This window comes from Balaenoptera borealis (genome assembly GCF_965194805.1).
Source record: "Balaenoptera borealis genome assembly, chromosome: 18".
Taxonomy (NCBI): Eukaryota; Metazoa; Chordata; class Mammalia; order Artiodactyla; family Balaenopteridae; genus Balaenoptera; species Balaenoptera borealis.
The window spans coordinates 65,336,370-65,353,417 of record NC_138877.1 but is presented as its reverse complement, the minus strand read 5'-3'; the positions used below and the strand labels follow the sequence as shown (position 1 = coordinate 65,353,417).

The 17,048-nt window shown below is 41.5% G+C and overlaps 1 protein-coding gene across 2 annotated transcripts in view; it reads right to left on the bottom strand.

The window, feature by feature from the left end:
- Window positions 1-17,048, bottom strand: part of CLDN10 (claudin 10) — a 106,581-nt gene that overhangs the window by 19,180 nt on the left and 70,353 nt on the right. The window contains exon 1 of one of the 2 annotated variants that reach the window (XM_082366189.1): window positions 2,494-2,771. The exons of the other annotated variant lie outside the window; for it this stretch is intronic. Coding sequence (XP_082222315.1) covers window positions 2,494-2,713 — 220 coding nt within the window. The 5' untranslated portion in view covers window positions 2,714-2,771. Of the gene's footprint in view, window positions 1-2,493; window positions 2,772-17,048 lie in introns of those variants that run through there. 2 annotated transcript variants of the gene reach the window in all.

Here is a 17,048-nt window from a genome sequence, read left to right as displayed (position 1 = left end):
ACGTAGCTGTGTGCTTGAACCCCCCCAAAATATTATTCTGAGAGATGATGAAAAGTAAGTTTATAACTTTGTGATAGGCAATGCTTTCTTAAGCCACAAAAGGCCAAGCCAGCAGGAAGAGACTGATAAATGTGATTATAGTACACATTCCAATGTTTTGTATGAGAAAAGACATCACACATTTAAAAGACAAGCAATGGGCCGAGACTGCAACATATATAACAAATCAAGAACTGATATCCAGAATTTAAAAAAAAAAAAAAAATCATTTAAACCAAGAGGAAACAAAAGAACCATGGGCATAAGACATGGACAGGCAAGTCACAAAAGAAAAACAAAAGGGTCAATAAATACATGCTAAGGTGGTCAAAATCACAGTGATCAGGGAATAAAATAATAACATGATAGGATGTCACCCATTAAACTGGCTGAAAAACTTAGTGGTGAGAATGCAGAGAAACAGGTATTCTCATACACTGTTGCTGGAATGTAACTGGACAATTTAAACTGAATAATAAAATGAATATTCTACTGCTCTGACAATACTATTCCTCAGTATCTACACTACAGATACACACATATGCACAAAGAGGCAAATAGAAAGATTTTCAGTAAAGTGCTAAGAACAGTGAAAAGCTAGGAAGGGTCCAATGTCCAAAAATGGGTAAGTCGTTAAATAAACCAGTTTTGTCCAGACTAATGAATACCATGCAGTTGTTAAAAAACAGTTACTTCTATATGTACTGACTCGTAAAGCTATGTTATTAATTTTAAAACAATGCAGAACAAGAGGTGAAGTCATTTACGTCTTTTAAAGTCATTTTCTAGACACACGAGCACACGCGGAAGGCCATTTTGCGAGCTGGGTAGTATACAAATGTCACACCTCCTCTCTAGGGCTGGATGGTTGAAGGCTACTCTCTCCTTCCTCTTCATTACCCCATCTGTCCCCAAATCTTGAGACCATGACGTCCATTCTCAGCTCAGACACATCAGGTGCACACTATTCTGCACCCAATAACCTTCATGGAGTATTCATGTCTCCATCCTCTCCCTTGTCCCCCAGCTGTCCTGTAGAAGGAAGCGTACCTATCTGGCAGGCTATCTTGGTGACGGTACAGCTACAACAGAAGAATGTGTTTAGGACAGTAAGTGTCAATCCCGTATTCCTGAATGTAAATCCCAGAAACAAGAGCCTGCCTGTTCAAACATCTCCCTGGATGTGGGCTCTGCAGCGCACAGGAAATTCAACCGTAATTCTAGGGAATCAACAGTGTACCAGCTACTTAATTGTACACACACCAGGACACAGACCCAGGTGTCACTCATCTAAAACCAGACACGTATTCCCTTATACGGAGTTTCCATCAAATAACTCCACTGAGCAGCAGTTTGCTTTTCGTGGCAAGCACCATCTTAGGGGGATTAAATCTTGTCCCTTAATTACTCAGTTATGCAAATAAAAGCTTGCAGCGCAGTAATAAAAGAAAAAGAAAACACCTCAAATCGAGAACTAATGTAAATGACTCTCAAGTTTCTGCCGGGATCCATCGAGTCATGTGCTGTAAAATCCTGGAAGAAAGGAACCTAGAACTTGAGCAATCAGTGTGACCGGGTCGACATCCACTGTCAACTAAAAAGAGCCAGTCTGAAACTAAAAAGAGCCAGTTTTCTTTGTGAACACCTGTTCTAATACAATACAGTATAGAGCGTCGCTAACAAGAACTATGTAGAAAACAATTTACTAAAGAACAACGCTGAGGGAGACGCTAAGAACGGACTTGGGAGGCGCGACACAGAACTTGTCAGTCTCCCGCACAAGATTCCTGCTGGCCAGAACTCTCTACTCTCTGCGGCACAGGCTAGGGCTATTTATGTTCCTAGCATTTAGAGGCAGAGTTAAAGCCCAGCAGACTCATTTGTAGATGCGGGACGGGGGGTTTGGAGCGGGTGCTCCTGCAATGTTTCCTTTCCCCACACACACACTTTTCAAAGAACTAACGAAATGGCTAAAGGGAGTTCAGAGCAATCAGATTTCGCTCTGACAAGTCCATTTGAATCAGAATCCAGCCCTTCTGGGTAGTGCTGGCTGGAGAAGACAAGCCCCCTCTCGTGACTCCGTGTCCTAACAGTCCCCAAGAGAGGGGGGTCCCACTGCCCTGTCCTCAACTCTTGAGACAACAAAGCTGCTTCCCTCCATCCCCGTCGCCTGAGAGTCACCCATCCCACCCAGGCCTGTCTGCGTGCCCCTCTCCCCCGCCCCGGGGTTCCGGGCTCGGACAGGCGCCCCCCGCGGGACAGACGTCCGGGGAAGGCGGGCCACAGGCACCGGGGACTCTCCCCCGCTCCTTCAGGCACTGAGGGGGAAAGCGGGGCCGGGCTTCGGAGGAGTCCAGCCCGGGGGTCCCGCCGGGGGTCGTGGGGTCAGCGGCCGCCCCGCCGGCAGGCCGGGGAGGAGCGAGGGGCAGGGGCGGGGGGCGACGGGATGCAGACCGTCTAGCGCCAGCATGGAGGGGAAGTCCTTGCAGTTGGAGACGCCCGTGGAGTCGGTAACGCACATCTTCCAAAGGTTGGCCCAATAGGTGGCGGTGGTGATGACCGTGCCGTCGATGGTGGACACCTTCCAGTAGTCGGTGGGCAGCGTGGAGGACACCAGCACCCAGCCGGAGATGGAGACCATGAAGGCAATGATCTCCGACGCCGTGCTCGCCATGCCGCCCGCTGTAGCAGCGTTCGCTCTAGCGCACCTGCTCGGCGCCGCGACCCCCGCGAGCCCCGCCGCGCGGCTCCGCCCCCTCCGCCCCGCCCACCCTTTCCCGCCCCGCCCCCCTGCAGGCCCGGCGCTAGGGGGCGCGCGCGCGGACCCAGGACGCGCCTTCTGGGGCAGAGAGGGCTCGCGGGGAGCTTTTACGGTCGCCACCTGGGTTCTCTCGAGCCAACTGGCCCGGCGCCCGCGGTCTGGAGGAACGCACGCCTGCGCGTCCCTGTGGCCCCCCCTCCCCCCCGCGTCCGCATCCCCGGGGCCGAGGCACAGCCGAGATCGGCTCTCCTGTTGGACAGACTGACAGCCGGATGTGGACAGCTTGCTGCGTTCGGCCCCCTCCCCTCCCCAGCCCCACCCATTGGCAATAGCTTGGCTTCTAGGGTACCTTGTAAAAGCAGAGCAGAAAAAGCCTTTTGTGTGCCCGGAAAGGACACCAACTGCTAACGCAGCCCTTGGCCCGCTGAACTCTAAAGGTTTAGTGCCACGCTCTTTTGGGTGACCCAGTTCGGCTTGTCAAGGAGGGATCACTGCGGTTCTGGGCTCCAAGTCGGCCTTGCGCTAAAATTCTGCAGTTCCTTTTGGCCCGGCGGCATGCGGAAGGTCACTGTCAAGAGGTGCGTGGCACAAATCTAAATTCAGGACAGCAGCCTATGGAGAGCACAGGCTGCTCGGGGCCTTCTTTACAGCCCTGGTCGTGACTGTTCCAGCCACAATGCTGGCCTGCTGATACCAACGTACTACACGTAGGACGTGCATTTAAGACGTTTCTCCTGTGGGTCCCTTCCAGCTGCCAGTTCTGAGTCTCTTCTATGAGCCGATGGGCTGTCACAGCTGCTCTGTATCTTGTTTAACTTTTTTTTTTACCACCTCCACCTTTTGCACCTAATTGAGGAATAAGCTCATTCCTTCATTGCTGTTTCAAAGTAAACTTAAAGATCAGGGTGTACTTTTGGCTCCAGAGTTCACACAGTTGAGCATAAGTGAGAGAACAAAGACTCTGACTTTATTATGGGTTTATTATTTGTCCGTTTAAAGGTCTTGCAGTTCGTGGTATGAACTTTCAGGATTTACTTCTTCCCCCAAGTAACCAAGGTCTAAAACCTCTAAATCAGTTCTGCTATAATAACGCTAGTTGCTAACCCCCAAATTGCAGGGACACCGGTTCATTGTGAAGAGTTTCTCAATTCCCCTTTGTCACTTAAAAACAAAACAAAACAAAACAAAACCAAATGGTACGGAATGAAATTAGAGGTGATTCAACATCTGTGAAGAAGAGAGGAGGTTGAATTACAGAAACATCAAAACAGATTTGGGAGGACCATTGGAGACTGTATGGATATACTCCACACTCAACACAATCATCCTATTTCTTTTTGAACTTTTGAATTTTATTTTATTTTTTATACAGCAGGTTCTTATTAGTTATCTATTTTATACATATTAGTGTATACATGTCAATCCCAACCTCCCACTTCATCCCACCACCACCACCCGGCCCCCCGCCCCCCGCCACTTTCCCCCCTTGGTGTCCGTACGTTTGTTCTCTACATCTGTGTCTCTATTTCTGCCCTGCAAACCAGTTCATCTGTACCATTTTTCTAGGTTCCACATATATGCGTTAATATATGATATTTTTCTCTTTCTGACTTACTTCACTCTGTATGACAGTCTCTAGATCCATCCACGTCTCTACAAATGACCCAATTTCGTTCCTTTTTATGGCTGAGTAATATTCCACTGTATATATGTACCACATCTTCTTTATCCATTTGTCTGTTGATGGGCATTTAGGTTGCTTCCATGACCTGGCTATTGTAAATAGTGCTGCAATGAACATTGCGGTGCATGTGTCTTTTTGAATTATGGTAGTGGGATTGCTGGGTCATATGGTAATTCTATTTTTAGTTTTTTAAGGAACCTCCATGCTGTTCTCCATAGTGGCTGTATCAATTGACATTCCCACCAACAGTGCAAGAGGGTTGCCTTTTCTCCACAACCTCTTCAGCATTTGTTGTTTGTAGATTTTCTGATGATGGCCATTCTGACCGGTGTGAGATGATATCTCATTGTAGTTTTGATTTGCATTTCTCTAATGATTAGTGATGTTGAGCAGCTTTTCATGTGCTTCTTGGCCATCTGTATGTCTTCTTTGGAGAAATGTCTATTTAGGTCTTCTGCCCATTTTTTGATTGGGTTGTTTGTTTTTTTAATATTGAGCTGCATGAGCTGTTTATATATTTTGGAGATTAATCCTTTGTCCATTGATTCATTTGCAAATATTTTCTCCCATTCTGAGGGTTGTCTTTTCATCTTGTTTGTAGTTTCCTTTGCTTTGCAAAAGCTTTTAAGTTTCATTAGATCCCATTTGTTTATTTTTGTTTTTATTTCCATTACTCTAGGAGGTCAATCATCATATTTCTAGAGATAATATTCAGTTCATGCTCTAACCTTCTGGACTTCAGATTCAGTGCATAGCAAGGTGTGTGTTCTGGTTCTGTTTCATACTGACAGCCTTTTAGCAAGTTTTTGTTTCTATTGAGCCCAAATCTGGCTGTCTTTAACATCCATCCAACTGCCATGATTTGCACTGAGACAACACAAGGTAAGTCCTACTTTTGGGACATGCAGCAGCTCTTGGGAAGTGTGTTTGTGTATGCATGGCCATCTCACGGTTTGTGTGAATGGTAATACGGGTGAAGACCCGTTTGCTTAGTGGGATGCAGACATAGTTCCACTACTGTGCTCCTCTTGGTCCCAGTTTGTCCTGTTGTGTCATGTTGGCTTCATGGGGGGGGTCAAGCTTAACACTCGTTTGGGAAGCACCTACCTAACATCCTTCTCATCTTCCCTTCTATTCAAGTCAGTCACCTTTGAGTATTGACAACAAGTGTCCTCTATTCTTTTGTATGATTTGCCTTTTTAAAGTGCTTTTATTGTCTTGGTTTCTTGTCCTCCAGCATATTTCCACTATTATTTCTGTGCCATATTTCTACTATTATTTCTGTGCCATATTTCTTTCTGAACGATATGCTTATTTCTAATCCAATTTACTATTCAGACAACACAAGAAGTCATGAACCAGGACATTCCTATGGAGTTTTCTAAAGTTAAAATTTGCACAAATGTTGGTTTTATACTTTATTTCCTGGTCTTGTTTGAGTGTATTTGTTTGCTTGTGTCTTCCTCAAGGTAGTTTCTCACTAAAATTGTTGATTCATTTTTTTGCAAGACAAAACCCTGACTTACTTTTGACACAAAAAAGTCTAGTGTTGTGACCTTGAAGACTCACGCAGCTCCTAATTTATCAACAGATTGGTTGTAAATTCCATTGTTTGGAACCAAAGGTACATTGTTTTACAAAAAGAACTGTGAAGACTGATTCGGTGTTTCAGACCATTCCCCCCAAATTTAACAGATAATGTAGTTTTACCTACTGTACTTAAAATATCCACAAACCCACCATTGCAACATAGCTTCCAGAGGAAACAAATTCTGAATTCTAACTTGAACCTCCAAGAAAGACCCTCTCTCTGCTGCATCACCAGACTGTTTAAGCCAGGATATCTGGGGGTGGCTCTGGTAGTGATTTTTCCAACGCTTCTAAGGTACAGCCAGGTTGGAAACCACAGCACTGATCATTTGAGATGCATGTATATGTGTATAAACGGTCAATTAAGCAAACCAGATGGTGTCTGTTATAGAGAAAAAGAATACTCATCTGTTGGTTGAAAACTTTGAGAAAAGAAATATTCTTTTACTATAGAGACGGTAACACACAGCTTCAACTTAAAAGGGTTGAAAATACCACAAACAACCCATAAATTATGACCTGGGTGGCAACACTATTAGTTCTTTTGCCAGCTGAAACAGACTAGGGTCGTCATGCCTGTGGACTTGATTAATTTTCTTTTATTCTCTGTCTGTTCTGTGAGGTTTGACAGCCCCAAACTTCTCTTCCCTGGCATATACTACATATTAACTACAGAGAGTTACATTTAGAGCCCACAAGTGCCTGACCAAAGGATGAAAAATGTTAACTTTCTTTAATACCTAAAGAATATTATGTAAGGAATCAAGCATTTACTTTAGAATGTCTTATATCTTAAGTTTTTCAAAACTAGTTTAGTCAGAAGAAACCACATAATCCAACACAAGAATGTCCAGAAAAGGAAAATAGACCGAATAGATTTTTTAAAAAGAAGTAATGTATAAATGACCTGTTTCACTTTAAGATTCTAGAGTCCCAAATAACCTTTGCAGTTGATCTGCAAACCCATTTACAGAGTACCTTTCAACTGATAAATACTTCCTTATTTTCTTTAGGATTCAGTTCACTGCAATTTTTATTTAACTATTCATAACAAACCATTCTTAATTTAAATATAAAAGTGAATACAGTTAGAAAGTTACTTCTCCAAATTATTCAAAGTAACATCTTAATTAACAATACCTTGGCCTTTACAAAAAACTGTAGTTTTTTTCCAATATGAAAAGTACTAATTTATCTATAATAAATTTGACATGAAGACATTTACTGTCCTGAAATATATTGAGCCTTTCCACTTTTGAGACCTAAACCACTGAGATTTAGCATTGGAAGTTATTTCTTTAGCATTATTATGGTTATCAAGGAAAAATAGAGGATTCCCTCACCCCAGGGTTGTTCAGGAGTGAAACCAGTTTAGCTGACTGAACAAGAGATTTGCAGAAATTCTTTACTTGAAATTCAACTCACCTGCCAAACAACACAGGTGTGCCTTTCAACAGCGCAAGGATTTTCTAAGCATCAAATTTGGTTTCAGTATACATTAGCTCCTTCCTAGATTCCAGTGAGGTGGCATGCTGCTGCTGAGGTGGGAAGAAACTAAAGTCCTGATAAATACGGTATTAACTAAAAAAACAACTTCTCAGGAGCCAAATATCGTTACACCACGTTAAAGAAGACATTAACACCGATACTAAGATAGTAAAATAGCATATCTGTATTCTTTTTCCTGCATTTTCCCTAACACTCTTAGTTTATCTTAATGCTCTACACTAATTCTATGATACTTGTAACTACTTAGCATGAAAGCTGCAGAGTGAGAGGAGTAGTTACGGGAATGGATACTCATGCTTATCATTGCATCATCGATCATATATGTGTGTGTATATTTATAATATTTTTTTGCAAATTATAAGGAAATAAACAGTGTCTTATTTTGACATCTGGTACCCTTTGAGGCTGTACTGCATCCGAAGATGCCATATATATCTTATGAACTTGTCTTTCATACATTCATTTGAAACACACTCATTCCCAATGCTTGTGACGGAGCAGGACCCCCTCCCCCATAGCCTCTGCTGTAGCTCCTCTCTGAAGTACCCAGATAATAATATCTCATGCATCTTTCCTGAGTTTTTCAGATGCTAAAAACCACCACCAAATGGAATAAATTAACTACTTGATGATCATGAGCCCGCAGACCTACTGGTGCCTAAGGATGATAAAGTTAGCCACTCTGTTACCCCACCATCAACCAATCAGAGAATTGTGCACGAGATGATCACGTACCCTGTGACTCCACCCCTAACCTGGCCTTTAAAAACGCTTTGCTGAAACCCTTCCGAAGGTTTGGGGGATTTTTGGGCGTGAGCCATCAGTTTCACTGCATGGCCCTGCGATAAGACTTTCTCTGCTCCAAACTCCGACTTTTCCACATTGTTCGGCCTCACTGTGCATTGGGCACATGAACTTCCATTTGGTGACATTCTGAGGTATGTTAGGACTATCTAGATTCCTCTTGAGCACCTGGAGAGGTAAGTTTGGGACCCCAGCAGCTCACAGCTGTCTTGATGAATACTCCTCCAGCCTGGAAAGACTCTCACTCTGGGATGCTGGAACTTTCTAGGGCTTGCAGATGGGTTGGTTGTATTTTGCTGGTCAATAAGCATCTTATGAATATTAATTCAACCTACCCACCCAGGTTGGGCAGCAAGTAAATCTATGTGTTTTAGGCAAGTCATTTAATTGCTCTGAGTTGCACCTTCCTCATTTGAAAAATGAAGGAGTTATTTTGGATGGTCTCCAAGACCACTTTGAACTCTAAGAATCTCTGACAAAATCTCATAGACAAAATCAACAAGGAGAGAAAATGAAGAGTTTTCCTTGGTGTACTTGCCCCTTTTCTACTCACTTCCTGACATTACTCTAACCTCCTTTGCTATATTTAAAGGGGATGTATGTGCATGGGTGTGTGTGGCGGGGGGGAAGGTGCATGAAGATAATTAAAAGATCTCTATAGGTAGTCTTATTTTCAATTCTTTGTTGTTTATTAGAAACGTGATAAAATGCAGTAGTTCAAAACTAATGGTTACCAGTGGGAAGGGGGGAGGGGCAAGATATTGGGTGTAAGGGAGGCTCAAGGATGTATTGTACAAAAGGGTAATAAAGCCAATATTTTTTAATAACTGTAAGTGGAAAGTAACCTTTAACATTACATAAAAATTTTTTAAAAAGGGAAAAGTGCGGTAGTTCAATTCACTTATGAAACAGGGTGATGCTGGGCAGAGGGCAGATGAGGGAACCATCAAGCGATGAGATAAAATTCTATCTCTGTGTGGCCTTGGGCAGGTCACCTCATTGTTCAGCGTCTCTTCTTCAACTATAAAATGGGAATGAATAATAGCTTTTTCAAAGTTATTGTGAAGATTAGAGACAATGTACATGAAGGACCTGGAACATGATAGACACTCCGTAAAAAAAAAATTGGGTACCATTCTGGTTCACTCATGCTCTTTCATTTCCTTACCTCTCTTTAAAGTTATAAAATTACATTTTCCATAAAAGAGGTATTAGAGTTAGATTGACATGCAGTAAGTGAATAAGGGTGAACTGTACTGCAAATCTTAAAAAGACAGTAGGTCTTCAGTAGGTATGCCAACATGGTAGAGGTTGATGCTGAGAGCAGAGGAAGAGAAACCAGGGAGTGAGGGTGAGATTAGTTGGGGGTGGGGTGAGGAGTGTTCAAAGGGAAGTGAAGCAAAACTGAGAAATAAAACTAGAATAGCAGTTAAGTGTAAAAGAGGCTGAACAACTACAAGACAGGATAAGGGTAACAAATGCAAGGAGAAAGGAAAGGGACAAGAAATAAAAAGATAAAAAAGAGATGGGAAGCCCCAGGGTAGGGATGGGGAGGAAGGGGACCAACGGGGGAGGAAGGCAGCACTGAGGAAAGAAGATGGGTGAGCACTAAGGAGAAGTGGAGAGTTGTTTCCACAGCCTTCGCCTCTCTATATGACTGTGCGTAAGGGGTGGGAAAGGCCACATTCTAGCGCCTGTTCCAAATGAAGAGACTTTCCCCTTCCCTGGGCCTCAGAATAGAGCTGGTGAGAAGTTGATTCAAAGCACTCAGGAGTCCAGTGTTTACCATTTGGCTCACTTCATGGGAAAAATTTGTGGAAGTTTAAAATGAATACTTTAAGGGTCAAAAATGAAAGTTCTTACACAAACATACCCATAAACAATTAATTGTGAGTTTTTTTCAAAATGTAGACTTTCTTCTATTGTTGTCTAATTAAAATGTATATGGGTGCCTTTTAGGTACCACGTACTGCACTCTTAAGTACTGCACTCATTTAATCGCAACCCTGTGATGTAAGTACTATTTTCTTTCCCACTGCACAGCTGTGGAAACTGGACCACAAGGAGATGCAGTAACTGGCTCTGAGAAGTGATGGGGGCAGTTTCAGCTTAGCCAGTGTAGTTCTGGAGTCTGCACTCCTTTGTCATCAGTCATTTGCTTTCTACCAAGACAGCACTTTGTAGATCATGTACTCAGTTAATATTCGCTGAGTATAAAAACAAACACACACAAAAATAGAATAATTCTACATAATTTGTATTTATCTTTATTTTTTAGGAGAATGGCTTTTATAATCAGAAACATTTGAACAGGGTACCTAATTTCCTCATTTAATTTCATTTTGTGACTATATCTTGTAATAGGTGAATTGAAGTTCATTAATATGCTGTTTAACAATGTCCTGAGCAATGCTAATTCATTATATCACAGTTTGTATCTAGAATATTTTTCTTAAACTGTATATATGTGTGTGCATACGTATGTATATAGATATGTGTGTATAAATATGTGTGTAGACACACACACACACACACACACACAAAATAAACAGATCATTAGAGTATTCCTGTCTTCTAGTGCTTTAGGTCCTGTACTGGGCTCTCAGCCAGTCGGAGCTAACACAGCTGACTTCAATATGAATGCTTTAATGAGCACCCATCCTTCTACCTTGCTATCTTGAATTGGGGAAGTTCTGTGGTGCGTGTTGTTTACTGTGCATGGCCTACGCTTCTTACGTTTGTTTTCTGATTGAAGTTTTGACCCATATTAGCCGACAAAAGGTGTGCCACAATTCAGATGTTAAAATGCAAGGTTTTTTTCCCCACTAGGTATTGCCGTGTTGTTTCTGGAATGGCTGTACCCCATGGCATGCTCACAGCAGTGCAGGATGGTTCTAGTTTTCTCATATTCTCCCCAAACTTATTTTATCTAACTACATAATTGTTACATTACTGTAAAACCCAAGTTTATCTATCTCCAAAGGTCATGTTCTTCTATTTAAATGATAACAGCCATCCAAGTTTTGAAGACATTCAAAGACATGTTTTTAAAGATTAAACATAGAAACACTATAAATTTGCAGACATTACTGTATCCAAAGTTAAAAGATAAGTCATTATCTGAATATTTTTGGTCCATTACTATTTATTGTTCTCCTCAGCCTCTTACTTGATTATAAGAGAAAAATAGGGGTGTGGTAAGAGAGAAATTTGACATATTGCACTGAGGTGTCAGAGAAACAGGTATATATGTGTGTACATGTGTTTGTGAGTGTGCGTGTATCACATACACAAAGGGCTAAAGGAATAGAGGCTAAGAGATGAAAGTAGAAGGGAGAAAAGAGTGACATGTAATAACAAAGGAAGATGTTTTCTCTGTAAAACATTGATTGGAAGTGAAGGTGATAAGGGTAGATGGCAAAGGGATTTTTAATATAAGCTTGTATGTCTGTGTGGAATGAGTGGGGAGGCGGGACCACTGACCAGCTCCTGCTTCCTTGGGTCACTTTAGCCATCTCCATATATAGACACATATATCTGAACATTGGAGATTTAATGCATCTAAAGAGCAATATTAGTGCTGTTCTTGTGTTTGGGTTGATGAGGAAAAGGTAGAACACAATGACTGAATTAGGCATTTGGGTCATGTCAGCATGACCAACTTCTTTGCTTTTTTCCTTTCGAGTTAAATTGTCCAGGTGTTGGGAAAGAAACTTGTAACCACAATCTCCTCATCACCAAATAGTGTGTTTTAATTGCTAGGTGTGCCCAAAATGCAAGTTTTCTTGCCCACTGATTTTTGCCTTCCATTTCCTCTACCATATCCTTGAAGGCAACCCCAGCTGCCAGGGAACTTGCTGGAGGTGACTTTAAGGAAATGATTGAGAAAACAGAGGTGATCAGAGACGTTGAACATCACTGAAGCCTGGGATGAATGACCAATTATGGGAATAGTGACCTAAAAAAGCGATAGCCAGGAAGTTGTTTTGACTCCTAGGGGTTTGAAGAGATTGGGGGAGCCAGTGTAAGAGGTTGGGATTCACTGCCATGAGAAGATTAAACAGCCCGTAGAGTTTACCCAGGTTTTGCTCCTGTTTCGAAAACAGCATTATTCACTCATTGAGACAAATCATAATGCATTTATTGAGTGCCTATTATGCCCCAGGCATCATTCCACACAATGTAGACACGGTGAACAAAACACAAAATCTCTGCCCTAATACATCTGACATTCTACAGGAGGAAACAAATACAAGGTACAAAAAAGATTTAGTATAGCAGATGATGTATGCTAAAGAGAAAAAATAAGCCAGCAGGGAAGGGGGATGTTATGCAAAGGGTGTGGCGTGGGGTAGGTGGGTTAAATTTTGGTTAGGTGGCCGGAGAAGCCCTCCTTGAGAAGACGACTTTTGGGTAAAGACCTGATGGAAATGAGGGAGTTAGCCATGTGGATAGTTTCAGGCAGAGCATTTCTGGATAGCGAGCACATCTGACCTGAGCAGCACTGGGGAGGCTGGAGTGGCTGCAGCAGAGGGAATGAAGGGGAGGGTAGTGGGAGACGAGGACAGAGAGGTAACGCTGTGTCTGCGTGTGTCCACGTGTGTGTGTCCATGTGTCTGCACGTGTCTGAGTGTGTGTGTCTGCTTGTGTGGGGGGGCAGGGGTGTATGTAAATCTGGGCAGCTCGTGGACAGCCCTGTAAGTTCTCATAACAACTCTGGCTTTTACACTGAGTGTGATGGGATGACATTGGCAAGTTTTGTGAAGAGAGGGGATATCAGACTTGGGTTTTAGGATCACTTTGAGAAGAGCTTGAAGGCAAGTCAGTGCAGAAACAAGGACACCTGTTGGGAGGTGAGTTTAACAGTCCAGCTGAGTGATGATGGTGGCTTTGACCAGACTGGAAATGGGATGGTAGGAAATGTCAAATTTTGCCTTTTGGATCTATTTGGAGGGTAGAGTCGACAAGATTTTGCTGATGACTGGCTGAGATGTATGAGTGAAAAGGAGAAGTCAAGGAAGACACCAGGGGTTTGACCTCAGCCATTGGAAGGATGGAGTAGTTTCCTGAGATGAGGAAAGCTCTAGATGAGCAGGTTTCGGGTGAATATCAAGAGTTCATTCAGTTTTAGACATGTTGAGTTTGGGATGCCCAGTAGACAAATGAATCTACAAGTTCAGGGAAGAGGTTCAATCTTAAAATATACACTTTGGAGTCTCCTGTGGTTAGGTGGCATTTAAACCATGGAACTAGCCAGATCCTCTCTGGCAGGAGTGTAGATAGAAAAGAAAGCGTCTAGGAGGCAGGGCGGAACCAACAAAGACTGAGATGGCACAGCCATCTAGGTCAGAGAAAAAACAGGAGAGAGAGTTCTGGAAGGCATGTGAAGAAGCTGTTTAAAGAGGAAGAAATGGAGTGAGTCAGGCACTGCTGAGGATGCAAGCCACGGAAGACTGAAGAAGAAAGACTACGGAGGGTCCCGGAGGTCCTTGATCAGAGCTGATTTGTGGAGAATGTGGGGCAAAAACCAGATGGGAGTAGGATCAGTGGACGGTGGGAGGGAGAAATGCAGCCAGGAAGAGGAAGCAGCTCTTTAACAAGAGGAGATAAATGGCGCGGGGACTGCAAGGAAAGTGGGATCATGGAAGGCTGTTCTTTTTTTTAAAATTTTGTATTTTTTAAGATGAGAGAAGTAACCACATTTTAGGGCTTCCTGTTGGCCTGTAAGGTGTCTTTGTGTGAATTCAGAAAAGGTACCCTTTCCCCTGTGTGGCTGCAATCCCACACCAGGGCACGCAGCTGGGAGAGCAGAGTGTGGGCCTCGAGTCCCACACCATAAGCAGCCACTGTGCTGTCATGTGGCTAAACTCTATACGAAATAGAATTCTATAAAAATAGTTCAGGTGGAGCTTTCCCATCTACATTTATGTCTATTTGGCTTTGTACTAAAATACAAATTGGTTCCAGGACCGCAGATACCAAATCCGCGATTGCTCAAGTCCAGTAGTCTGCCCTCCATATCTGTGGATGTGCACCCCGCGGATCCCGAGGGCCAACTGTCTAAGTCTTAGTTTGATGTCATTTAAAAACAATATGGTACACATGTTTTACAGTTCTAGAAAATGGGAGTTAGAAAATACTTTGAAAATTATTTAATTCAACATTTTACAGATGAGGAGACTGAAGTCCATAAGTGACTTAATGTATATTAAACTATAGAACGTATATTGGAATATTGTATCAATTGGAATAACATGTTGTGTGTGTTATTCTTCAAACGTGTGAATTCAAAAAATGATCCAAGTTGAAGAAAAGTCTGAATTATAATCAAGTTTTGAATACTTAAAAGTTGAAAACTATCATATTTCATACAAGTTCTCCTCAGTGATATGTTGGTGCCCATAAAATATTTAACAAGTATGTTACTAGGAGGGTTTTTTTGTTTGTTTGTTTCAGGTTAATGCAGAGTCATCTCTACAAATGGCTTTTGAATAGTAACATGAAAAAAAGGGAAATAACAATGGAATTGTATGCTGATAATAAGGTAGACAGATAATAGACACACCTCTTTCTGTGGTTCAAAGCAATAGCTCTTTCTCTGTTTGATTTGGGTTTGTGAAGAGTTAGTAAAAAGATGTAAAGAACAAAGTTGATGTCATGTTTTGCCTACAGTTATTATAACTGCCACGCCTCTAGGATTTCGGACATAAATCTTTCTGACAAACAAATATGCCCTAAGACGACTACTTCCCCACATATAATTCACCCATATATGTAATCCTATAGAATTAAGCAATGTTTTGTTTTCCAATCAAAACACTACATGAAAGATTATATTGTAATTTTTTGACATGGTAAATAAAGCATCCAGTGTAATTTGTTTAAGCAAACTGAATGATAATTGTGTTTGTTAGTTTCTAGAGTTTATATACTATAGAGGAGAAAAGCAGATAATAAAATTCCATTATTTCATACTAATTTTCAGATGCAATTGAAAGGATCAAATAAATTAAAGCATGGATGTTATAAAACTGGATATATTATGGGTATTTGATAAATAGTTGTTGAATTTAATTTTATTAGTCAAGAATGATAAATGGCTTAAAATATTGGATGGAATGTTAAGCATAAACTCTGAAAAACTGTCAATGTTTAATTTTTATTTGCTCTTTCACAAGTTATGTTTTTAAATGACGAAAAATCATGTCCTTTCAAATTACAATCTTGCAACAAAAATAGGGCTTTATTTTATACTTCAAATGATCAAATTAATCATCAGATCATTGCTTTTTCTGTTTTTTAAAACCTATTATATATACATATATATATAAATAATATACTTATCACTAAAGAATTTTTCTACAGATTGTTAGGAATCACACAATATGGAAACGCAGTGTGTTTTTTTCCATTTGTTTGTTTTGCTCTGTTTGTAAGCAGAATTGATTACCTATCATCTGCCAGGAATAGCTACGTGGTAACTGAACTCACAGATTAGGATCTTAAGTTTCTTTTATCCTTTTTCCTAACAGCCAATTAATTTTGACGTTCAAGATGCTTGTCTTTCACTAGTTTAGGGAAAAGCCCAGCTTGGCTCTAAGTAGTGTGTATCTCCACAATCTTACCTATTTAAAAATGATACTGTTCTTTCCTCACCACATGGAAAGCTCTAGCTGACTCAGTCTCAGGGCACAAGACTGCTCAAAAGGGTGGATTTTAGACCCCCATATAGCCTAGTGTTTGCTTTACCTAATCACTGGGTCTTTACTGATGATGACTTTTTTTTATGATGGTTATGACCATAACTCTGACTTTACTATAACTTTTTTTGATCATTTACTGAATGTAGCATACATATTTCTAGGGCAAGATTATTTCTGGCCAGAAGGGCCAAAGATGAACCACATTTGCGACCACAATTCAAAATCACGTTGCCTTTTGAAGTATATACATTCATATTCTAAATCAAATAATCCTTACATACATGAAACAGTGGAGTTTAAATGCCATCAGATCTTCCTCCTGCCCCTAATTCCTATGGTTGTAAAGTAATGAACATAGAATACCATTTTTACATATGAAAACCAGATGGTCAAAGCAGCATTGGAAGTTTTGGGGGTTTGGGTTGTTTTAATCATTACCCTTGGGTGCAATGTACAGAAATAGAACTGGGCTGGCATTTAAAGGACCTGGCAAGTCGTTGTAGCTCTGTCACTACTTTGTTAACTTACATGTACTGTACTTGGGCCCATTTTTCCATCTAAAAAGTGAGTGGATTAGAGAGAGTCTGTAAAATTCTGCATAGCTCCAACAGTGGAGGAAATAAAAAATGCTGTGGGAGAATATTGTTTCCACCTCCTTTTCAGACAGTGCTGACAAGGCAAAAACAAGAAGGAATGGGAGAGACAGAGAACGAGAGAAATAGGGTTGAAAAGAAGGTTCAAATACGAAGCAATAATGGCTAGTGTGATGGCGTCATTGTACACGTATGGAACCAGCAGCAGAGTTAGAGTTACCGAGAAATCTTTCTCACCACTCCAGAGATTTACCCTTCAGTTCTCCAATTTTGCTCAAGTTTTGTTCATCCTTACCCCCAACTGCCCCACTTCCTCCTAGTTCTGTTCACTTGCTTCTGTTTGCCTCTTTTAACTGGAAGCAAAG